The following is a 22698-nucleotide window of genomic DNA, read 5'->3' as shown; positions in this document are numbered from 1 at the left end:
AGTCCTTAGGAACGTTTGATCACCATAAGTAACACAATCGGCTTGTACTTAGCCTTATTCTAGCTAGGTGACTAAAGGTATCGTTTCAGTTTTAATTTGTTTTTATCTTTTTTCTCTTTTTCTTGTAGTCGTAGAAAAACCCAGAAAAAAATATCATGACAAAGAAACTTGGGGAGTTTGCAACTTCCAATGAGAATTTTATGCGCACTCCTATCACTTTACAAACGTTGTTGCCGAGTGATTTGAGATTAAACCACACTTGATCACGTTGGTTCAACATAACCAATTCAGAGGCCACGCTTCTGAAGATGCCATCATGCATTTTCATACTTTCACTAAATTGTGATATGAAACGTATAAAAGACTATGAGCCACACGCTGTCACACATTGACTTTGTGTCTATTTTCTTTGTCTCTAAGAGGAAAAGCTAAGGAATTGCTTCTAGCCTTGAGTAGAGGAACCATTACCTCATGGAACTTGTGTTCCAGCATGACAAAGTTTTGCCCACCTGCTAAGATTATGCAATTGCGCTCTAACATTACAGATTTTAAGGAGGAAGATCGTGAGCTACTAACACTTGCTTGTGATAGGATGCAAGAGGCACTAAAAAATGTTTGAATTGTTTTTAAATTTTGTTTGTGTTTTCAAAAAATGCTCAGAAGATTCAAAAACCGTTCGTGTTTTCAAACTTTGTTCACAATTTCAAAAAATATTGTGTTTTTCAAAAAATTCCCCGTTTTAAAAAATTATTTGGATTTTTTAAACTTTGTTCATGTTTTCAAAAAATGTTCAGAAGATTAAAAAATGAGTTTTTTTTCATATTTTTAATTTTTTTGTTTGTGGTTTCAAAAAATCTTCACGAATTTCATTTTTTGACATTTAATATTGTTTGGGACGTTGAAACTTGTTTGTGATTTCAAAATTTTATTCGGGAACATTTTTTTGTGTTCGCGTGGTATATTTTTTGAATTTGCGAACTTTTTTGAATTAACGAACAGTTTTTTAATTCATTAACTTTTTGTGAATTCACAAACTTTTTTGAATTCTTGATCATTGTTTTTGAACCGGTGAACATTTTCTGAATACGCGTGAACTTTTTTTAGAATTCACAATGTTTTTTAATATTTGCGTACTTTTATTTCAAATTTATAAATTAAACAGACCGGAAAATAACGAAAAGAGAAAAAAAAGATTAAAAAAAGCAGCGCACTACCGGTACACTCGTTAGAGCATCTCTAGCAGACCCCGCATCTCGCCGACCCGCAAAACGCGTTTGCAGTTCACGGAAAAACGGTTTTGCAGGTCGGCACGGACGGCCGCAGAGACAGACCCTGCAAAACGGACTCGTATAAAAGGATATTCGCGGAATATGCTCTTTTACGGGTTGGTTTTAGCTGCGGCGGAATAGACCCCTCAAACTTAAGCTATAAAATGGAATATTCGCTTATATTCTTTCCCATGTCTTCTTCTTCCTCTCGTCCATGTCCATGGTCAGTTAGCTTGCTCCTGCGAAATCGATGGATAGCACACGAAGTTGTCATAAATGAAGCCGCAGACGACCAAATACGAATGGCATGAAGGGCCGAGCCAGCAAGCTCCTCCGTCGGGGCTCGAATCGATCCAGAGCTAGCTAGCTAGCTAGCTCAGCTCGAATCCATCCAGGAGCGAGCTAGCTAGCTCAGCTCCGATCCATCCAGGGGCGAGCTAGCTAGCTCCTCCAATCCATCCAGGAGCGAGCTAGCTAACTAGCTCAATCCATCGATTCACAACTAGCTAGCGTGGCCGGGCGCGGCGGGCAGACGGCGGACGGGCGCGACGGTCGGGAGCGGCCGACGGGCGCGGCGGGTAGGCGGCGGGCAGGCGGCGGACGGGCGTGCGGCCGGGCGAGCTTCATGGTGTTGGCGGGAGCAGAGATTCCTCAACCGCCAACGTTGACCGGTATGCAGGGCCCTGGTAAAGTTGCCTTCAAACCTGTAGATATAAGGATTTCGGCTTCGCGTTTACAGGGCCCCTTAAAATTTTTTAAGGGTCGGACAATTTCAAGGGGTCTGTTCGGGCCCGTTTTTTCGACTGAAACTGCAAAAAGCGGTTATTTTGCGGGTTTGACCACTTATGCGGGGTCGAGATGCTCTTAGCAGCGCCCCCCTCCACTTTGGCACATCGATTCCTCCGTGTAACCCTTGGCTCCTCCATCTCCGCGGCGCCGCGAGCTCTCCGCTGTCCGGCAAGCTGCCGGCGTGTCAGCGGAGGCGACCGCCGCTGCCCGTTCATCCTCAACTGGTGGTTTCCGCAGCTCCATCAGCGCGCGAGAACCTGGAGAAGAGGGGCAGGTGCTGATGCTCACTATCCATCCCATTCCCGCCCTTAGTTTTTGATGCACGCAACGCAGCCAGTCCTTATCAATTAGGGGGGATTTTATCTTCTACTCTAATTAACGCGGTGTGTCTTTTCTTAATCTGTGTACTGATCTGTGCTCATCCATCGTATACAGATATGACACATCTGTCCAATTTTTTAACCGGGGCTGGTGGTGGTGGAGCGCTGATGGGGCAGCTGAACCCAACCAATTCAGCGAGCCGATCACGAGCGGTAAAAAATTATATACCTCAACAAGGCCCAGGTATATGTCTTGAAAAGAAATGCCATGTGCATTCAGATTTTCCGACAAAGGTTTCCACTGAAACGTGCAGGCACGCATTGCAGCTGCACACATCCCCACCAGGTCTGAACTCTGAAGGCAGAGAAATGTTGTTTAATCTTGTTGATTTCTTTTTTCGAGAGTACCATAGCTTTATAGAGTACGCCTAGGTTGATTTCCACGAGGTAAGCTTGAGGTTGCTGATGAGATTATTTCTCTGGCTAATATAAATCTCCTCGGAGGGGAGCGAGTCAACTACTCACAGAAAGGCACCAGCATAGATGGGTATGAGTGCCACTGCCTTCTTCTACCTGCTGCTGTCCCTCTGGGTTCAGGATGCAGCCGCGGCTGGCCTTGGCCTCACAAGAAGTGATTTCCCACGGGAGTTCGTCTTTGGATCTGGAACCTCGGCATATCAAGTAAGCAAGCAGTCTATCTTGTTTGAGCTGGAAGTTCTGCCGTGTTTAGTTGATGATGAATCTTGATTCTTCTTTGGCATGCAGTATGAGGGTGCTGTTGCTGAGGATGGCAGGAGCCCAAGCAACTGGGACACTTTCACTCACGCAGGTTGGTTGCTACTCCCTCCGTTCGGAATTACAAGATGTTCTAACTTTTTTTGAATCGGATGTATATAGACGTGTTTTAGTATATTTGTTCACCTATTTCAGTCTCTATCTAGTCCATATTGAAATATCAAAAACAACTTGTAATTTGGAACGGAGGTACTACTTGTTTGTAAAATCCAACTCTAGTTTTCCGGTGCTGCAACTACATTTGGTTTTAGCATGGATATTTCCCTATGTGCAACAAATAGCACGTTGAGCAATTTGTGATCAGTTTTCATGATGAGTTGAGTTGATATGAGTTGATATTTGAAACGAGTGCCCTCTTGGTGGAACAATTTACACAGCATTTTTGTTGCTGAAGCATAACTATATTTGGAGTAATTATTGGCAATAGCCAAGACCAGAACTTGATGTGGTTGACCAATCACAGTTAGGTCAATTTTGACTGCTAGATTTTTTTATTTTGCAGGCCAAATGTCAGACAGAAGCACGGGAGATGTTGCTGCAGATGGATACCACAAATACATGGTAACTAGTATGGGGACCTGCAAAATCTTGAGCATTTCTCTGCTTTACTAATTATGAAAGAAATTTGGCTTATCTGATTTTGCAGGAGGATGTCAAGCTCATGTCTGAGACAGGCCTAGAGGCCTATAGGTTCTCCATCTCCTGGTCAAGGCTCATTCCAAGTACAGAAATTATCATGACCTTCATCAGAACAAATTGCTTTAGTTTCTAATTTATCTCATTGTTTCTGGAAATTTCGGGTTTGTAGATGGACGCGGAGCTGTCAATCCCAAAGGGCTACAGTACTACAATAACCTCATTGATGAGCTAGTGAATCATGGTAAGTACTTTTATTAGATCTCTGAACATTTAAATGTTTAACTGCAATCAGTTCTTAGGTTCATACTTCATATAATCAATGTTCCTTCTCAAGAAATGCATGCAAAATAAAACTTTGAACCTTCTGGTCTCTGTGATATTTATCCCAGGAATTCAAGTCCACATCACACTTCACCATATAGATCTCCCTCAGATTCTTGAAGATGAGTATGGTGGATGGTTAAGCCCCAGAATTGTGTGAGTTCATATATAATTTCACTACCAAATAAATAAATTCTACTATAGTGGCAATTTTATATATCATCGTCATAATTCTTACGACATTATGTTTTGTCCTTTCATATTATCAAATCCACAAAATACAGTGAAGATTTCACAGCATATGCAGATGTTTGCTTCAAGGAGTTTGGAGATAGGGTTGCATCATGGACGACAATGAATGAGCCAAACATTGGTGCATTGGCCCCTTATGATGTCGCTATATTCCCTCCTGGTCGTTGCTCGGATCCATTTGGAGTAACAAAGTGCACCTCTGGGGACTCTGGTGTGGAACCATACATAGCAGCTCATAATACCCTTTTGGCGCATGCATCGGTTGTCAGTCTGTACAGAAAGAAATATCAAGTGAGTGGATGATCTTTTACTTAAAATAGTTTTGGTGGTGCTTAGGTTCTTCATGAACTGTGACAGTCTAAACCTTTTATTAGCTTTCCTCAAGGGTGGAGGCACCATTTTAAGTCATTACACATTTACACATTAACCCACATTGTAACTCATCTTTTTATTGATACATGTTTCAGCATTGGCTACACAATGAGGATAGTATTTCTTGGGGGAGTTGTCGATTTATGTTGTTTAGCTTCCTGGGCATGTTCCTTTAAAACAGGGACATCATGTACTTAGACTCTTATTCTTCGTTATCTAAAAATAGCATTCCCTCCGATCCATATTAATTTTCGCTGATTCAGTACAAAGTTGTACTAAATCAGCGACAGTTAATATGGATCTGAGGCAGTATTACATTCTTTGTTAATTCCCTGTCACGGTGCCTATTGTCCAATATCTTAACCAGCTATAGGCTTATAAAAAACTAAGGAAACTTTTTGGACGTAGGCCATGCAAAAAGGAGTTGTTGGCATAAGTATTTACTCTTTCTGGAGTTATCCATTGACAAATTCCACTGTGGATTTAGAAGCAACTAGGAGATGTATAGATTTCTACTTCGGCTGGTATGATATTGCACCTCCATTTTGTCACTGGAAGCGTTTAACCTGCATAATACATGCATTGTTGAGATCTCAAGTTAAGTGTGGTACTGGCAGGATACTAGATCCGTTGGTGTTTGGGGACTACCCGCAAGTAATGAAGAAGAATGTTGGCTCTCGCCTTCCACCCTTCACGGAAGTTCAGTCTGAACTTATCAAGGGTTCTTTAGATTTTATTGGAATAAATCACTACTACTCTCTGTATGTGAATGATCGCCCTCTGGAAACAGGCGTTCGAGACTACAAAGCAGACATGTCAGTTAGTTTAAGGGGTAAGTATCTTTTTTGGATAGTGATACTAGGATTGTTGCTTAACTGCTCATAGTTATGTGCTATGCAGATGTGCAATTTTTTTCGAAAAGGAGGATGACCCCGGGCCTCTGCATCTGGGCGATGCATGCAACTATTTTATTAATTATTCACAATGACCTTACAAAGTAATACAACAGTAAGTCTGAAGTCACCATCTTGGCAACATCTGTCGCTACTCCTATCGAGTTGATGAAGGGTTGCCGATTGTCCGAGCCGAATACCAAACAGACCTCGCACCAAAGCCTAACATCTAAAGCCGGAGGCCCCAACCAGGCCACTTGTCAGATCTGAGGCACACACCGGTCCAGCGCACTCTCAAAGGCCGCCGCCGCCGTCTTCCATCGATCCATCTTCAGAGTATATACTGACGCATCGACCTTGCCAGGCCTGCCGTCGGCGCCACCACGGCGGCAGACAACACCACCTCCCTACGCGCGCCCATCTTCACACATCCGCCGCCGAGACCCTGCTGCGCCACGCCGCCGAGATTCTTCGTCTTCGATGCGGTAAATGGAACGCTGCTCCACCACTTGTCACCCCCATCCGGCAGCTGCTCCAAAAACGATGCCTCTATGACGGAGAGCGACGCCTAAAGCGCCGCCATCGTCCGATCCGATAAACCCGGGTCTAGGTTCTCACCCGGAGCAGCGCAAGCAAGTCACCACTAGCTGCAGTGGTGATGTCTTCAACAAGATAACGACGCGAAAACGCCGCCATCGCCCGCCCTGACCGGAGTCATAGCACAGTTTTCACTGGCAACATCGCCTCCCCACTCGACACCGGGTCTGGATGCAAGATACCACAACCAGTCGGCCAACCACCTCCGGCGAAGGAGATGGTCACCACCGCCACGCCCAGGGCCAGAGCCCCTGACGTCCTCGTGTTGCGGGTCTAGCCCAGAAGTTGCTTGCCGTCGCCGGATCAGAGGAGATGCATGACACCCTGAGACGTGACCCGTTGAAGCCCATCTGGGGCCAGATCGGGTACCCTAACCGCCGTCGCGGAGATCTCGTCGTCGCTGCCTCCAGCACGCCGACCCGTGCCACTGCCCTTGATCTGGCCGGAGTGGACCGCCGCCACCCAGATCAGATCGCCGGCTGAGGAGAATTGCCGCCGCCGCCGCCGCGTCCCGCAGACTTAGCCTGCGACGGCGGCGGGAGGGGGGAACCTTTGCTGGCGGCGGCCATAAATTGGGCATTTCTCTGAGTGGAGTCTTGAGTCATCCCTCGAAACACGTTTCATTAGTGTCTACTATATATATATATATTGAAAAGGAGGATAGCCCCGGCCTCTGCATCAGAGTGATGCATGCAACCATAGTATCTACTATATGCATCTCAAAGCATGCTTTTCTACACTAATGTAACAGGGAAGAGTTGAGAGTAATGTTCTAACTAGTGATCCCTTTGTATGATGCAGGTTCTAGGATAGACCCACCATCTAGTCAGGTAAAAAAAAAATGTCATCATTGTGTTTTGCAAAGAAGTCGCCAATTTATAGCTAAAAATGCAGTTATTTTGGTCATTCAATGCACATCCATCTCTTTGGTTATATGTTCTGATCTTGTTCAAGATATTAGAAAAGAAATACGCACTTAAAAACTGATGTCGAAAGCTTGACAGTAAGTGTCAATGATGATCTTTATTGGAGTGCAGGGCCCCCCAGCAAATGTTCCAAGTGATCCCAAAGGGTTGCAGCTTCAGCTGGGGTACCTGAAAGAAACCTACGGGAACCTTCCCGTCTATGTCCAAGAGAATGGCAAGCAGAAATTCCCAGCCAGAAGCAAGCCTCCGTTTCTGTTGACGAACAAATTAAAGGTGCGTCGTTACTCATGTAGTCATGTGGTTTTGTTCCAGGCATGGGAACCTCCGCCGACGGTCTGGATGACACCGAAAGGGTCAGTTACCTGAGCAGCTACATGGAGAGCACACTGAACGCGATGAGGTGCATCGAAATCGAACCTATATATATAATATATATCCCCTTCTTTCAGCACTGACTTGTCAACAGCAGCGGAATTCACAAAGTTAAAAAAAGGAAATAATCATTCCACCATGCATTTGCATGATGCTCTGTTTGTTTTGCAGGAATGGAGCCAATGTGAGAGGCTATTTCGCCTGGGCATTCATGGATTTGTTCGAGCTCTTGTCCGGGTTCCAGTCGAGGTACGGGCTGTACCGGGTGGACTTCACCGACGAGAGGTTGCCGCGGCAAGCTAGGCTCTCCGCTCGCTGGTACTCTGGCTTCCTCAAGCACAACGGAACCTCTGCCCTGGTGTTGAGAACGCCGGTCAACCAGGCGCTGAACTCGGTGTCCTGACTCCCGTCTCTGAGTCCGGTGCAACCGTGCATGCGTGCGTGTGATGTTTTGATCAGAAAGCGTGATTCTTGGATTAAATTATAATTACTAGAAACCAATACTCCTGTGACCACTATTTACTTAAGTATTTTCTTTAGGACAAAAGTGATATGAAAGAGCATGATATGGCTCTGAGAAATGTCACATTTGGTAAAATATGAGAAGGTTATGGTAAGCTTGGTCTCGGTGACCATGAGAGTTTGTTTGTCATCTCGAGATGATCATGACAACCACTTGAAACATTGAAATTATATGAGTATGCTTATGCTTATGTTGATGCTATATGAAAGCTAGAATTGTGATGTTAAATGTAATGCGGTGTTATGCTTTGTCTAGTGATATACGTTGTATTTTGGTTCTTGCGAGTGCTTTTCGAAGTATTCACTAGCTTTGTTGATCTGGCTAGATCCCAGTTGAGGTGCGTCTTCCACTAGCGTGAAATCGGAGATGTTCTTCTGATGCTATTCCAGCCAGTTCCCTGTGGATTTGGCCTGAACATATGTTCACCGTTTTCTTTCTCCTCCAGTGGGCCATCGACTCATTGTCTCTCCTCCGGCGACGATACCCTGTCGCCTTTGTTTTCTCCTCCGCACGAGTTAAGTGTTTCTTTCCCCGCTCGACGGCGCCGCCAAGCTCTCCGTTTCCCAGCCGGTTGCGTAGCCGCTATCGATGTTGTTCGTCTGTCACTGATTGTTTTCCCGATTCCATCGGAGCGCATTTAACCTGGAGAAGAGGCGCAGATGCTGATGCTCACCATCCCTCCTGCTCATTGTTTCTTGCTAACTGTGCAACCTCGCCCTTTTTTTTTTACGCGTCAACGGCGGGCTTACGCCGGCCTGAACATATATTAATGACCAAAGAACCAATTACAACAGTATAGGGGAGATAGGGGGGTACAAGGGGGAGAGGGGTAGTTAAGCTGCAATCTCGCAGCTAGGTGATACAACATGGAGCCCCAATCTCGAAGAAGACTTTTTTAGAAGAATTATTACATCGATGGGCCCAGAGGGCAAGGTCATCAGCCGCGTCCCGGATAATGCAGTGAATGCCTTGGTTGCATTGCCGAAAAACTTTGGTGTTGCGTCGTTTCCAAATGTTCCACAGGACAGCAAGGATTACTATGGACCTGACTTTGTTCGAAGTAGCCCCCTGCCAAATATGGAGGAGGTTATTGGTGCGTCCTTCATGCAGGCTGCCGAGCTCATCCCAAAGCGGCTTGAGAGGAGCGCAGTGGAATAGGAGATGGTCGATGCTTTCGCACTGCCCGCAAAGTGGGCAAGCATCAGAGGTGGCTAGCGCTCGGCGGAAACGGCGTTCATTTGTGTATAGTCGGTCTTTGTGAGCCAGCCATAGGAAAATCCGACACTTGTTTGGGGCAAAGTTCTTCCAGATCCCCGTAGCCAATTGATCGTTCGGACTAGAAGCCCAGATTGCCTCGTATGCCCTTTTGGAGTTTTGGTGGTAAGGGGTTTGCCCGAGAGCCTGCTTATTCTAGAGTCAGGTAAACCTCGCCCTTTTTTTCGGCCATTAATTCTTGTGATTGGCAAGGCAGTAATTTTCCAAGTGAGCATGCCTTTTTCTTTCTTAATCGGATGATGTGGCTGGTCCGTGTTTATCCATCAGATTTGTGGCGTATTTGGCCAAATTGGTGACGGGGCCCATTGGATGTTGAAGGGGCAGTTGGACACATACAGCTCAAGGCCAGAAATAAATGTTACTATGAAAACAAAAACCCCGGGTATATTTATTGGAAAAGGAAAGGCATGTGCATTCAGGTAAAATGTTTCCATCGAAGCGTGCAGCACACACAGTGCCAACGTTGTGCCTCCGCACGGAGTGAATTGCAGAAAACCACCACATTTGGGACTTTGTTTGCGGAAAACCACCGGGTCACTAATTTTTTTACAAAGATCACCGCGGATTCGATAAACTTGTTGCAAATAGCACTAATCGGGTGATTAGCTGCGTTTGATCACTTTCTGACAAGTGGGGCCGGGTTGTAAGGAGCTGACTTGGCAAAACAATTGCATACACACCCTTGAATTTCACAAGTACACCCTTATTAAAAAATTAAAAAAGCAATCAGCCCCTTTCACCCCCGTCGTCTGCCTCCTCCCAGGCAGCGGCGGCGAAGCCGGACACCAAATCCAGCGAGGCCTTCAACGCGGCGCTTCTTGGGGACATCAGGGTGGCCGCGCCGGAGCTGGTGCCGTCGTCTTCCTCGCACGCAGCAGCGGGTGGGCACAACGGCCGGCGAGCCGCGCGACGGAGCAGGAGGCCGTGGGGCTGTGCCGCGGGCGCGCCGACCCGCACGCGGTCACCGTACGCCACCGCGACGCGCTCGGGGGCGGGCACGCTGCGCTCGACTGGTCGCTCCTGCCCATCTCCTCCCTGCTCCACCTCCTTCTCGTCTCCGTGTCCGCTCTGCCGGGGCTCACGCTCCCCGCCACGGCAACCCGACGGTCGGTAGGGTCAGGGCGCCGCCGTATCGGCCGAGCCACGCCACCTAGTGAAGAAAAGCAGCGGGGTTGCATGGGCGGTGCTGCGCCCCGACGGCGTCATGTTCGGCCACGACTACTTCACCGCCGCCGACGACCGCGGCGTCCGGCGCGCCGTTACGCTGTTCGCCAAGGTGAAGGGATTCACCGTCCGGCCCCAAGGCTAGCACTGGATCCTCTCCCCGAAGCCGCGCGGCGACGGCCGGTGACGCGTTCTCTCGGTCGGTCTCTGCGGTGTGCGTTCGCGTGCTTGTCGCGGTCACGGCCTCCGCATGCTGTCGAGGCAGGGGCGAGCAAAAGGGCACGAAGCCGGCGGAGGAGCAGCCAGGATCTGGTTGGGGCGAGGTGCAGGAGGGCCGGGAGCACGGATCCACACACACCGGTGGGTCAGAGGCTCTTCCTTGCGACGACGGCGGCTCTGGCTCCGGCGCGGTCACCCTTCCATCCATAGAGACGAAGGTGAGAGGGAGTTCGAGATCCCGGCAGGTTCGCCGGTGGCAGGTATCCCACCCTCAGCCGTCACCCCTTCCATCCTCCATCCCGCCCACGAGCGCCAGCAAGGGACGACCTCCCTCAGCCGAGCACCCGGCGAACCAGCGTCCCTCCTCCCCCGCGTGACAGCTCCGGCCAGGGCGCGGCATCCCGACGGGTTTGGTCGATTCGGTCCTTACAGTTTGTGCACAGGGATTTGATTGAGTTTGTTTTTTAGATTCAGGGGTGTGTATGCAATTGTTTTGCCAAGTCAGCTCCTTACAGCCCAGCCCCACTTGTCAGAAAGTGATCAAACGCAGCAAATCACTCGATTAGTGCTATTTGCAACAAGTTTACCGAATCCGCGGTGATCTCTGCAAAAAATTAGTGACCCGGTGGTTTTCCGCAAACGAAGCCCCAAATGTGGTGGTTTTCTGTAATTCACTCCTCCGCACGAGGTCTGACTGAGTGGAGAGACATGTTGTTTAAGCTGGTGCTTTCCATGAGCATGAAGGTGGTTGAGGTTGCTGCTGAGATCAATTCTGATATAAATCTCCTAAGGACACATAGCAACACACACACACATGCACTTCTTGATACTTCGTCCCCTCCAAAATAATTGATGCTCTAGGATTGTCCTAAGTTAAACTTCGTTAGATTTGACCGAGTATATACAGAAATATATCAACATCTATAAAACCAAATTCAGCTAATTAGATTCATTATGACATATATTTTCATATTATATATATATTTGATATCATAGATATTTGCGGATTATTCTAGAAACTTGGTCAGAATTTAAAAATTGACCTTGAAAAATCCCAAAACTTCAATTATTTTAGAATGGAGGGAGTAATTAATTGATCAGACCAAGCCTTTGTATGTGGACTGTGGGCTGCTCCAGCCATCCAGTAGTAAGTAGTAAGCTGTTCCAGGCTAGAAAGAAAGAAAGAACGGCTGCAAGAAAACTGAGCCGGCTGCTGCTGCCTTTAGAAAAAAGATTCGACTGTAACAAAACTTTTTTCAGGCACCTGACTGTTAGCAAAACCGGATTTCTATCTAGCTGAAGCCACTATGGATGCCGGTCGTCTTCCACTGATTGTTTCCGCGGTTCTGCTAGAGCGCACTTAACCTGGAGAAGAGTGGCAGATGCTTACGCTCACCATCCCTCCTGTTCGTTATTTTTGGGTGCACAATCTCATCCTTTTTCCTGCCATTCTTGTTATTTGCAGGGAATTGATTTTCCAAGTGAGCATGTCTTTTCTTAATTGGATGGTGTGGCCGGTCCATCAAATTGCCGATGGGGCCCGTGGGGTGCTGAAGGGGCAGTTGAACACACACACACCTCAGAGCGGCAACTGAATGCAGCACAGTATGAAGAAAGTCCCAGGTGTCGTTATTGGAAAAGGAAAGGCAATGTGCACTGAAGCGTGCAGGCACGTGCATTCAGATTGATTCCCACGAGGTTGCTGTTGAAATTAATTCTCTGTCTAATATAAATCGCGTCCGAAGGGAGCGAGTCAATTATGCACGGAAAGGCACAAGCACAGATGGGTGCTACGGCCTTCTTCTACCTCTTGCTGTCCCTCTGGGTTCATGATGCAACTGGGGCTGCTCTTGGCTTCACAAGAAGTGATTTCCCACAGGAGTTCGTCTTTGGAGCCGGAACCTCGGCATATCAAGTAAGTAATCTACTACTCCCTCCGTCCCATAATGTAAGACGTTTTTGACACTAGTATAGTGTGAAAAAACATACATTATGGGACGGAGGGAGTAGTATCTAGTCCATCGGGTGCCGTCGTCAATTTAATCACTTTTGATGTTTCTTTTGCATGTAGTATGAGGGTGCTGTTGCTGAGGATGGCAGGAGCCCGAGCAGTTGGGACACTTTCACTCACGCAGGTTGGTTGCTACTATGTACATGTATGTTTGTGAAATCTGCCTCTGGTTTTCCATATGACTGTCAAGACTCTGGATATTCCCCGTATGTGTAAGAAAAAGCACCTTATCAGTTTTGCCAGATGCGTTGAGTGGATATTTGAGATGAGTGCCCTCTTGGTAGAACAATTTACACAACATTTCTGTTGCTGATGCATAACTAAATTTATAGAGCAATTCAACATGACAAATTGGCATTGGCAATAGCCATGGCCAGCACTTGACACGGTAGACCAAGAAGTGTCTGTTGTATTTTAGGTCAATTTTGACAGTTTGATTTGTTCTTGCAGGCAAAATGCCAGACAAAAGCACGGCAGATGTTGCTGCAGATGGGTACCACAAATGCATGGTTAATAAGACGAGGGACTGAAAAATCTTGACCGTTTCTCTACTTTAATAGTTCTACAAAGTAAATCAGGCCTATCTGATTTTGCAGGAGGATGTCAAGCTCATGTCTGAGACTGGCCTAGAGGCCTATAGGTTCTCCATCTCCTGGTCAAGGCTTATTCCAAGTACAGAGATTCTCATGACCTTCAACAGAACAAACTGCTTTAGTTTTCTAATTGATCTGATTGTTTAATTTTCGGGTGTGCAGATGGACGCGGAGCTGTCAATCCCAAAGTGCTAGAGTACTACAATAACCTCATTGATGAGCTAGTGAACCATGGCAAGTATTTTTTTCTTAGATCTTTGAGCATTTAAATAATTTAATTGTGATTGATTGTTAGGGTCATATTTCATATAAGTTGGTGTAAATATTGTTCCTTGTTAAGAAGTTCATGCAAAATAGAAATTTGAACCATCCAATCTCTGTGGTATTTATCCCAGGAATTCAAGTCCACATCACACTTCACCATCTAGATCTCCCTCAGATTCTTGAAGACGAGTACGGTGGATGGTTAAGCCCCAGAATTATGTAAGTGCATATATGATTTCACTACCAAATAGACAGGTCAACTGGAGTGGCAATTTTATATGTCATTTTGGCATACTTACGACACAATCTTTTATCCTGTTCATATTCTCAAATCTACAAAATGCAGCGAAGATTTCACAGCATATGCAGATGTTTGCTTCAGGGAGTTTGGAGACAGGGTTGCATCTTGGACGACAATGAATGAACCAAACATTGGTATAATGGCCTCTTATGACGTTGGTATATTCCCTCCTGGTCGTTGCTCAGATCCATTTGGAGCAATAAAGTGCACCGCTGGGGACTCTAGTGTGGAACCATACATAGCAGCTCATAATACCCTTATGGCGCATGCATCGGTTGCCAGTCTGTATAGAGAAAAATATCAAGTGAGTGGATGATCTTGTACTTACAATTGTTTTGGTGATGCTTATTTTCTTCATGAACTTCGATATTCTAAACCATTTTAACTTTCCTCAAGAACTAAGGAACCTTTTTTACGTAGGCCATGCAAAAAGGAGTTGTTGGCATAAGTATGTACTCCTACTGGAGTTACCCGCTGACAAATTCCACTGTGGATTTAGATGCAACCCAGAGATGTAAAGATTTCTTATTTGGCTAGTAAGATATTCTGCCCCTATTCTGTCAATGGAAGCTTTAACCTACATGATCCGTGCATTGTTGAGATCTTGAGTGCCATACTGGCAGGATACTGGATCCATTGATGTTTGGGGACTACCCGGAAGTAATGAAGAAGAATGTTGGCTCTCGCCTTCCGTCCTTCTCGAAAGTTCAGTCTGAACTTATCAAGGGTTCTCTAGATTTTATTGGAATAAATCACTACTATTCTCTCTACGTGAATGATCGTCCTCTAGAAACAGGCGTTCGGGACTACAACACGGACATGTCAGTTGATTCAAGGGGTAAGTATCTTTTTTGGATGCTGATACTAGGATTGTTGCTTAACTGCTCATAGTCCTGTGCTGTGTGGATGTGCAATTTGATTCCTTTTTTGGTGCCTCTTTTTCTAGGAATTGATTCTTCATCTAACGGTTAATTAAGTAGTTGCACGTTTCAGAAACTGTGTGCAACTGTAGGCTTGATGATATTCTTTTATCTAGACCATATTGCCCTGAAAAATGAATGGTTGGTTGAGACTTATATTACTCTCCTCCTCTGATAGTAAAATGTACCGTAGAAAAGGTCATGCAAAAAATAGGCTATCCAAGATGCTGTGAGTGGCGTCCTACACTAATGATAAATTGGTAAGACAAACCGGCTAGCAACCTTTCCAAATTCACCAGTCATGTAAATTGTGTATTTCTCTGAGTGAGTGCAGTATTCAGTCATCCCTTTAAACATGTTTTGTTAGTGCACTACATTACACAAAGTATATATGCTATTTGTTCACCGCATTCTGCACTAGTGTAACAGAAAAGAGCTGAGCGTACTGTTGGTTCTAACTAGTGATTCCTTTGTACGAATGATGCAGGTTCTAGGACAGACCCACCACTTAGTCCGGTAAGAAAAATGAAGTTATTTTGGTCATTCACCATACATCTTGTTGGATAAATAACAACTTATATTCACTGAGGGCCAAAAGCCATTACATATATATGTGTGACAAAGTGCAGAGAACCCCTTATACAATGGGGATATACCGAAAATGGACTATACACATCTAACACCCCCTCCTCAAACTCATGGTGGATCAACAACACTGAGTTTGAGAGGAAGAAGCCATGCTGCACTCGAGTCTGTGCCTTCGTGAAGAAGTCCGCCAACTGTAACTCAGAGGGCACATAGCGAAGAGCGAGAGTCTGATCTTGCACAGCAGCACGCACAAAGTGGGCATCCACACCGATGTGCTTGGTGAGCTCATGCTTCACCGGGTCACGTGCAATACTGATAGCACCAGTACTGTCTGACAGTAAGGGAGTCGAAGTAGTAGCAGACACACCAAAGTCCTCAAGTAACCACCGTAACCAGATCACCTCAGCCGTCAACATAGCCATGGCTCGCAACTCAGCCTCTGTACTCGAGCGAGAAACTGCAGTCTGTTTCTTTGTCTTTCAGGCAATAAGAGAGCCACCAAGAAAAACACAATAAGCAGACATCGAGCGGCGATCAGAGGGATCACTAGCCCAGGTAGCATCAGAGTAGGCCTGGAGCTCAAGAGAGCTGGAGCGGGGAAAGAAAAGGCGCTGAGAGATCGTGCCACGAAGGTATCGTAGAACACGGAGGAGATGACTATAGTGGACAGAGGTGGGGGCTGAAACAAACTGACTCAGGATGTGGACAGGATAGGAGATGTCAGGACGCGTAACAGCAAGATAGACAAGACTGCCAACAAGGTGACGATAGCGAGTGGGATTAGGAAGAGGGTCACCATCAGAGGCACGAAGCTAAACGTTGAGCTCCATAGGAGTCACAACTGTGCGCTCATCACCAAGAGCAGCGCGAGCAAGAAGATCCTGAATATATTTTTCTTGGGAGATGTAGAAGCCATCAGAGGTCGAGGAGATCTCAATCCCAAGAAAATAGCGAAGTGGACCAAGATCAGTCATGAGAAACTGGTCGCGAAGGCGAGCCTTAACGAAGGCAATGTAATCAGAGTCGTCACCAGTGATGATCATGTCATCAACATAGAGAAGGAGAAGAGTCCGACCACGAGGAGACGTGTGAACAAACAACGCGGGATCATGATCACTGGGCAAGAAACCAGCGGCAGTCACCACAGAGGCGAAGCGCTCAAACCAGGCGCGAGGGGCCTGTTTGAGACCATAGAGGGAGCGGCGAAGTCTACAGACCATACCATCAGGAGCATAGTACCCCGGTGGTGGCTGCATATAAACCTCCTCACGCAACTCGCCATTGAGAAAAGCGTTCTGAACATCAAGTTGAGAGATAGACCACTGACGAACAGAAGCCACAACAAGAAGAGTGCGGACAGTGGTCATGTGGGCCACAGGAGCGAATGTCTCATCATAATCGCGCCCCTGCTCCTGCTGAAAACCACGGGCCACAAGACGAGCTTTGTAGCGCTCAAGAGAACCATCGGAGCGAGTCTTAATCTTGTAGACCCACTTGTAGGTGATGGGACAGACACCGGAAGGAAGGGGAACCAGATCCCATGTGCTAGAGCGCTCAAGAGCAGCAAGCTCTTCGGCCATCGCAAGCTGCCATTCAGGCTGAGTCATGGCAGTCCGATAGGAAGTGGGCTCAGCAATAACAGAGAAACCGTACCGATCAGGGGAGTAGCGATCAGGCGGGGGCGAGGCCGAGCATGGAGGTTGTGAACCGGGGGAGGCGTGGGAGGAGGTGCACCAGAGGTGGGAGGATCGTCAGAGGAGACATCCTCAGTACGAGATCGACGAGTATAGTGGAGAGGAAACGGTGAGAGAGGGCGACGGACTGGAGATGATGGTGGAGAGGTGGAGGAGGAGGATGGAGAAGACGGGGTCGGTGGTGAATGAGAAGAAATGAGAGGTGCCGGAGGAAGAGGTGACACATGAGGCACATAGCAGGGTGTATCGGGAAGGAGAAGGAAAGAAAGGTCGTCCACAGAGAAACTCGAGGAAGAAGAACGTGGGTAGTAGGAACGAGACTCGTCAAAATTCACATCACGTGAGATGCGCAAGCGACGACCCACAGGATCCCAACATCGATAGCCCTTGTGCTCATCACTGTAGCCAAGGAAAACACACTCAACCGACTGAGCAGACAGTTTGGTGCGTTCTCGGGGGGCAAGAAGAACATAGCACACGCATCCAAACATACGAAGAGCTGAGTAGTCAGGAGAGCGACCAGTGAGACACTCCATAGGAATACCACCCTGCAGAGCAGTCGATGGCTGAATGTTGATGAGGTAGGTGGATGCTGAAACAGCCTCAACCCAAAAATGGGGTGGAAGGGAAGCAGCAATCATCAGCGCACGAGCCGTCTCAAGCAAATGACGATGCTTTCGTTCGGCAACGCCATTCTGAGCATGAGCACCAGGACACGAGAACTGGGCAAGAGTACCCTGTTCCGCGAGAAAACCACGCAGCAGCTGAGAGATATACTCTCCAGCGGAGTCAGCACGAAAAGAACGAATGGGCGTGACAAACAGGGTGTGAACCATGGCAGCAAAACGTTTGTATATAGGGAGAACATCGCTACGAGATTTCATGAAGTAGAGCCAAGTGTAACAAGAGAAATCATCAATAAACAAAACATAGTAGCGATGACCACCTTTCGAATCAAAGGGAGCAGGACCCCAGACATCAGAATGAACTAAGTCAAAAGGACGCTGAGATACATACTCACTAGTAGGATAAGGTAACTGAGTCTGTTTGCCAAGTCTGCAACCATTACAATGTAAGGAGACATCTCCAGATACAGACCTTAAGAGGCCCTGACGAACTAAAGAAGACAAGCGAGAGCCACAGATGTGACAAAGGCGATGATGCCACTGCTGGAAGGACGCAGACGAAGAGGCAGCAAGAGCATGAGAGCTGGTTGAAGTGGTGGCAGCGGAAGGAACACAAAGCCAGTCAACCTCCCAAAGGCCCTCTGACTCACGGCGCCGGGGGCCAGCACCAACCAAAGCCTTGGTGCAACGATCCTGAATGGAACAAGAGCCGGTATCAAGAATGACACGACAACCAGAATCAGTGAGTTGGGCAGCGGAAAAAAGATTCATGGTAAGGCGAGGAACATGTGAAACACTCGGAACAGAAAAAGATGGAGTGAAAAGAATACCACGACTAGCAACAGAGAGAGATGTGCTGTCGGTAGTAAGAACATTAACAGGCGAATCAAGAGGTCGTAGGGAAGACAACGCGGAAGAATCAGAACACATATGAAAGGAGGCTCCAGAATCCAGAACCCACGAAGATGTACCTGACTGTGTAGATGCCGGTGATGGTAAGGAAGGGGATGCAGTCACAGCAGCAGCGGAAGCAGTCTACGAGGAGCCTGAGGAAGCAAGGAGACGCTTGAGGCGAACAATATCCTGGTCAGTGAGTGACGGGGTTGAGGAAGACACAGGAGTCCCACTGGAGGAGGAGGAGCGCCTCTGGTCTCGCTTCTTCTGGCAACAATCGGACTCTGGGTGACCTGACCGAGAGCAATAACCACAGACGGTGTCACGGCGCGACGTGCCCTTCTCAGCATAAGGAGGACGGCTCACCCCCCCTGGAGGAGTAGGCAGGAGCGGCGGAGCAGTGAAGCAAGCAGACAACACAGGAGCCCGGGCGGCCAATATTGACGGAACCAGAAGCAACCCAGTAGAGCGAAGGCGTGTCTCCTCAGCACGAAGCTCAGCAAGTATCTCGGAGATAGGAACACGACCACGAGCAAGAAGGTGAGCATGTCGAGGCTCAAACTCAGACCGGAGACGAGATAAGAACTCATGGACCCTATGAAACTCGAGATCTGAACGAGTAGTCTGATAGCAACGACAGGTTCCACAAACAACTATCCGAAGAGAGTCAAGCCGGCGCCAGATAGCAGAGCACTGTGAATAGAACTCATCAACAGAAGAATCACCTTGCTGGAGTACATGCTCCTGGCGCACCACGGATAGGTAGAGAGCATCACCAGAGGGCTGATAGCGCTGACAGAGGTAAGACCACATCGCTGCAACGGTGCCAAGGCCCATGAACTCTGAGGCAAACTGAGAGAGGACACACGCAGTGAGAACAGCAGCAGCTCGAGCATCATCATTGCACCACTGAGTGTAAGCACACAGATCATCCCGGTACACAGAGAGAGCATCGGAATAAGCGGATACCTGCTGATCATAAGCATCAACCGCAACATCATCCAGAGCCTTGGCAGCATCCCGGTCAGCCTGAGAAGCATCAGCAGCAAGGACCGGCGGCACTGGTGGGATTGGGGCCACTGGCGCAACTGGGCATGGTGGACAGGAGACCTCGCCAGAGAGAACACCCCACAGAAGGAGTCCACGCATATGGATGCGCACGAAGCCCACAAACTCAGAATAGTTGGTGCCATCAAAGATCACCGAGCACCGAGGAACCGCGACATAGCCCGAAGATGACATACTGAGATATCCCTCCTTTTTTTTGAAGTCAACGAAGGCAGAAGAACCGATCTAGATAGAACGGGATCGAGCGAGAGCTGACGCACTCGCGCATACACCCGAGGCGAGGGCCAGCGGCTGGCTAGCAGGGGCCCGCTCTGTCGGCCGAATGAGAGCGGGCGGCGCAGGAGGGGGCAGCCGAGCGAAGCAGCAGCCTCACCAGCAGCACACGCTCGGGGGCCGAGCGGAGCAGCTGCTCAGCAGCAGGCCAGGCGGAGCAGCAGCTGAGCGAAGCAACAACCTAGCAGCAGCACACGCGCGGGGCTGGGCGGAGCAGCAGCCCAGCAGCAGCACACGCGCGGGACAGGGCGGCGGGTAGGCGGAGTAGACGACGGGACCAGGCAGCGGAGCGGACCGGGGCGGCCGGAGTCCCAGCGAGGAGGACCGGGGCGGCCGGATCCGCGGCGAGGACAGCTGGGGCGGCCGGATCTGCGGCGAGAAGAGCCGGATCTGGCAATGGGTGGATCAAGGGAGGAGCTAGCACGGAGTTGCAGCGTGCGGGAGAGAGGGGAACCTAACATCTGATACCATGTTGGATAAACAGCAACTTATATTCACTGAGGGCCAAAGGCCATTACATATACATGTGTGGCAAAGTGCAGAGAACCCCTTATACAATGGGGATATACCGAAAAGGGACTATACACATCTAACACATCTATTATCAAGAGATTAGAAAAGAAAAACCCACTTAAAAACCTGAGATCATTAGCTTGACAGTAACCATCAAAGACGATCTTTCTTTATCGGAGTGCAGAGTGCCCCACCAAATGTCCCAAGTGATCCCAAAGGGCTGCAACTTGTACTGGAGTACCTGAAAGATACCTACACTGTTCCGGTCTATGTCCAAGAGAATGGCAAGCATACTCCCAACCAGAAGCAAAAGTCTCAGTTGAAGAAGAAAGGTGCATCGTTACTCATGTAAGCAGTCATGTGGTTTGTTTCAGGCATGGGATCTGCCGATGACGGCCTAGATGACGCCGACAGGATCGTCTACCCGAGCAGCTACATGGAGAGCACACTGTACGCGGTGAGGTGCGTCGAAATCGAACATATATCCCATTCTTTCAGCATTGCCTTGTCAACAGCAGCAGAACTCAAAGTTAAATTTCCAGCTTACGGTTCCCAGGGATAGAAGGAAAAACATTCCACCATGCATTGCGTGATGCTCTGTTTGTTGTGTAGGAACGGAGCGGACGTGAGAGGCTACTTCGCGTGGGCGTTCCTGGACATGTTCGAGCTCCTGTCAGGGTACCAGTCGAGGTACGGGCTGTACCGCATCGACTTCGCCGACGAGAGGCGTGTTGGGGAACGTAGTAATTTCAAAAAAATTCTACGCACACGCAAGATCATGGTGATGCATAGCAACGAGAGGGAAGAGTGTTGTCCACGTACCCTCGTAGACCGATAGCGGAAGCGTTTAACACAACGCGGTTGATGTAGTCGTACGTCTTCATGATCCGACCGATCAAGTACCGAACGCACGGCACCTCTGAGTTCAGCACACGTTCAGCTCGATGACGTCCCTCGAACTCCGATCCAGCCGAGTGTTGAGGGAGAGTTTCGTCAGCAGGACGGCGTGGTGACAATGTTGATGTTCTACCGACGCAGGGCTTCGCCTAAGCACCGCTACGATATTATTGAGGTGTAATATGGTGGAGGGGGGCACCGCACACGGCTAAGAGATCAATGATCAATTGTGTGTATAGAGGTGCCCCCCTGCCCCCATATATAAAGGTGCAAGGGGGGGGGGGTTCGGCCGGCCTAAGGGAGAGGCGCGCCAGGAGGAGTCCTACTCCTACCGGGAGTAGGACTCCCCCCCTTTTCCATGTTGGACTAGGAGAGAAAGGGGGAAAAGGTGGAGGGGAGGAAGGAAGGGGGGGGCGCCGCTCCCCTCTCCTTGTCCTATTCGGACTGGGGGGGGGGCGCGGCCCTGCCCTGGCCTCCTCTCCTCTCTTCCACCTAGGCCCACTAAGGCCCATTAAGTTACCGGGGGGTTCCGGTAACCTCCCGGTACTCCGGAAAAATCCCGATTTCACCCGGAACACTTCCGATGTCCAAACATAGGCTTCCAATATATCAATCTTTATGTATCGACCATTTCGAGACTCTTCGTCATGTCTGTGATCACATCCGGGACTCCGAACAACCTTCGGTACATCAAAACATATAAACTCATAATATAACTGTCATCGTAACGTTAAGCGTGCGGACCCTACGGGTTCGAGAACTATGTAGACATGACCGAGACACCTCTCCGGTCAATAACCAATAGTGGAACTTGGATTCTCATATTGGTTCCCACATATTCTACGAAGATCTTTATCGGTCAGACCGCATAACAACATACGTTGTTCCCTTTGTCATCGGTATGTTACTTGCCCGAGATTCGATCGTCGGTATCTCGATACCTAGTTCAATCTCGTTACCGGCAAGTCTCTTTACTCGTTCCGTAATACATCATCCTGCAACTAACTCATTAGTCACAATGCTTGCAAGGCTTATAGTGATGTGTATTACTGAGTGGGCCCAGAGATACCTCTCCGACAATCGGAGTGACAAATCCTAATCTCGAAATACGCCAACCCAACAAGTACCTTTGGAGACACCTGTAGAGCACCTTTATAATCACCCAGTTACGTTGTGACGTTTGGTAGCACACAAAGTGTTCCTCCGGTAAACGGGAGTTGCATAATCTCATAGTCATAGGAACATGTATAAGTCATGAAGAAAGCAATAGCAACATACTAACGATCGAGTGCTAAGCTAACGGAATGGGTCAAGTCAATCACATCATTCTC

At 48.1% G+C, this 22698-nt stretch overlaps 1 protein-coding gene and 1 pseudogene across 4 annotated transcripts; both read left to right on the top strand.

Moving 5' to 3' along the window:
- The first annotated feature begins 1477 nt into the window (after positions 1 to 1477).
- Positions 1478 to 8196, top strand: LOC123079525 (beta-glucosidase 2). 4 transcript variants are annotated; one of them, XM_044502301.1, is made up of 15 exons: positions 1478 to 1939; positions 2493 to 2590; positions 2692 to 3058; positions 3143 to 3206; positions 3675 to 3733; positions 3819 to 3894; positions 3981 to 4052; positions 4201 to 4288; positions 4417 to 4675; positions 5165 to 5280; positions 5374 to 5588; positions 7048 to 7076; positions 7284 to 7386; positions 7485 to 7572; positions 7716 to 8196. In XM_044502301.1, exons 3-15 carry the CDS (start codon positions 2921 to 2923, stop codon positions 7945 to 7947), a joined length of 1539 nt encoding a protein of 512 aa, XP_044358236.1. In that variant the 5' UTR covers positions 1478 to 1939; positions 2493 to 2590; positions 2692 to 2920; the 3' UTR covers positions 7948 to 8196. The 4 variants fall into 4 exon arrangements, with proteins under 4 accessions (XP_044358236.1, XP_044358234.1, XP_044358235.1 ...); XM_044502300.1 differs by lacking the exon at positions 1478 to 1939 and adding an exon at positions 1983 to 2331; XM_044502299.1 differs by having other exon boundaries at positions 2493 to 3058.
- Positions 8197 to 10441: 2245 nt separating this feature from the next.
- LOC123079527 (beta-glucosidase 2-like) lies at positions 10442 to 21355 on the top strand (annotated as a pseudogene).
- Positions 21356 to 22698: the final 1343 nt, after the last annotated feature.

This window comes from Triticum aestivum, chromosome 3D (genome assembly GCF_018294505.1).
Source record: "Triticum aestivum cultivar Chinese Spring chromosome 3D, IWGSC CS RefSeq v2.1, whole genome shotgun sequence".
Classification (NCBI taxonomy): Eukaryota; Viridiplantae; Streptophyta; class Magnoliopsida; order Poales; family Poaceae; genus Triticum; species Triticum aestivum.
Note: the sequence above shows the minus strand (reverse complement) of the source record. Positions and strands in the feature narration are given on the sequence as shown.

Coding starts and splice junctions, on each gene's coding strand:
- LOC123079525 (XM_044502301.1), top strand. CDS start 2,921: ATGGGTATGAGTGCCACTGCCTTCTTCTACCTGCTGCTGTCCCTCTGG. Junction 3,895..3,980: donor CTGGTCAAGGCTCATTCCAA/GTACAGAAATTA, acceptor TCGGGTTTGTAG/ATGGACGCGGAGCTGTCAAT. Junction 4,289..4,416: donor TGGTTAAGCCCCAGAATTGT/GTGAGTTCATAT, acceptor CACAAAATACAG/TGAAGATTTCACAGCATATG.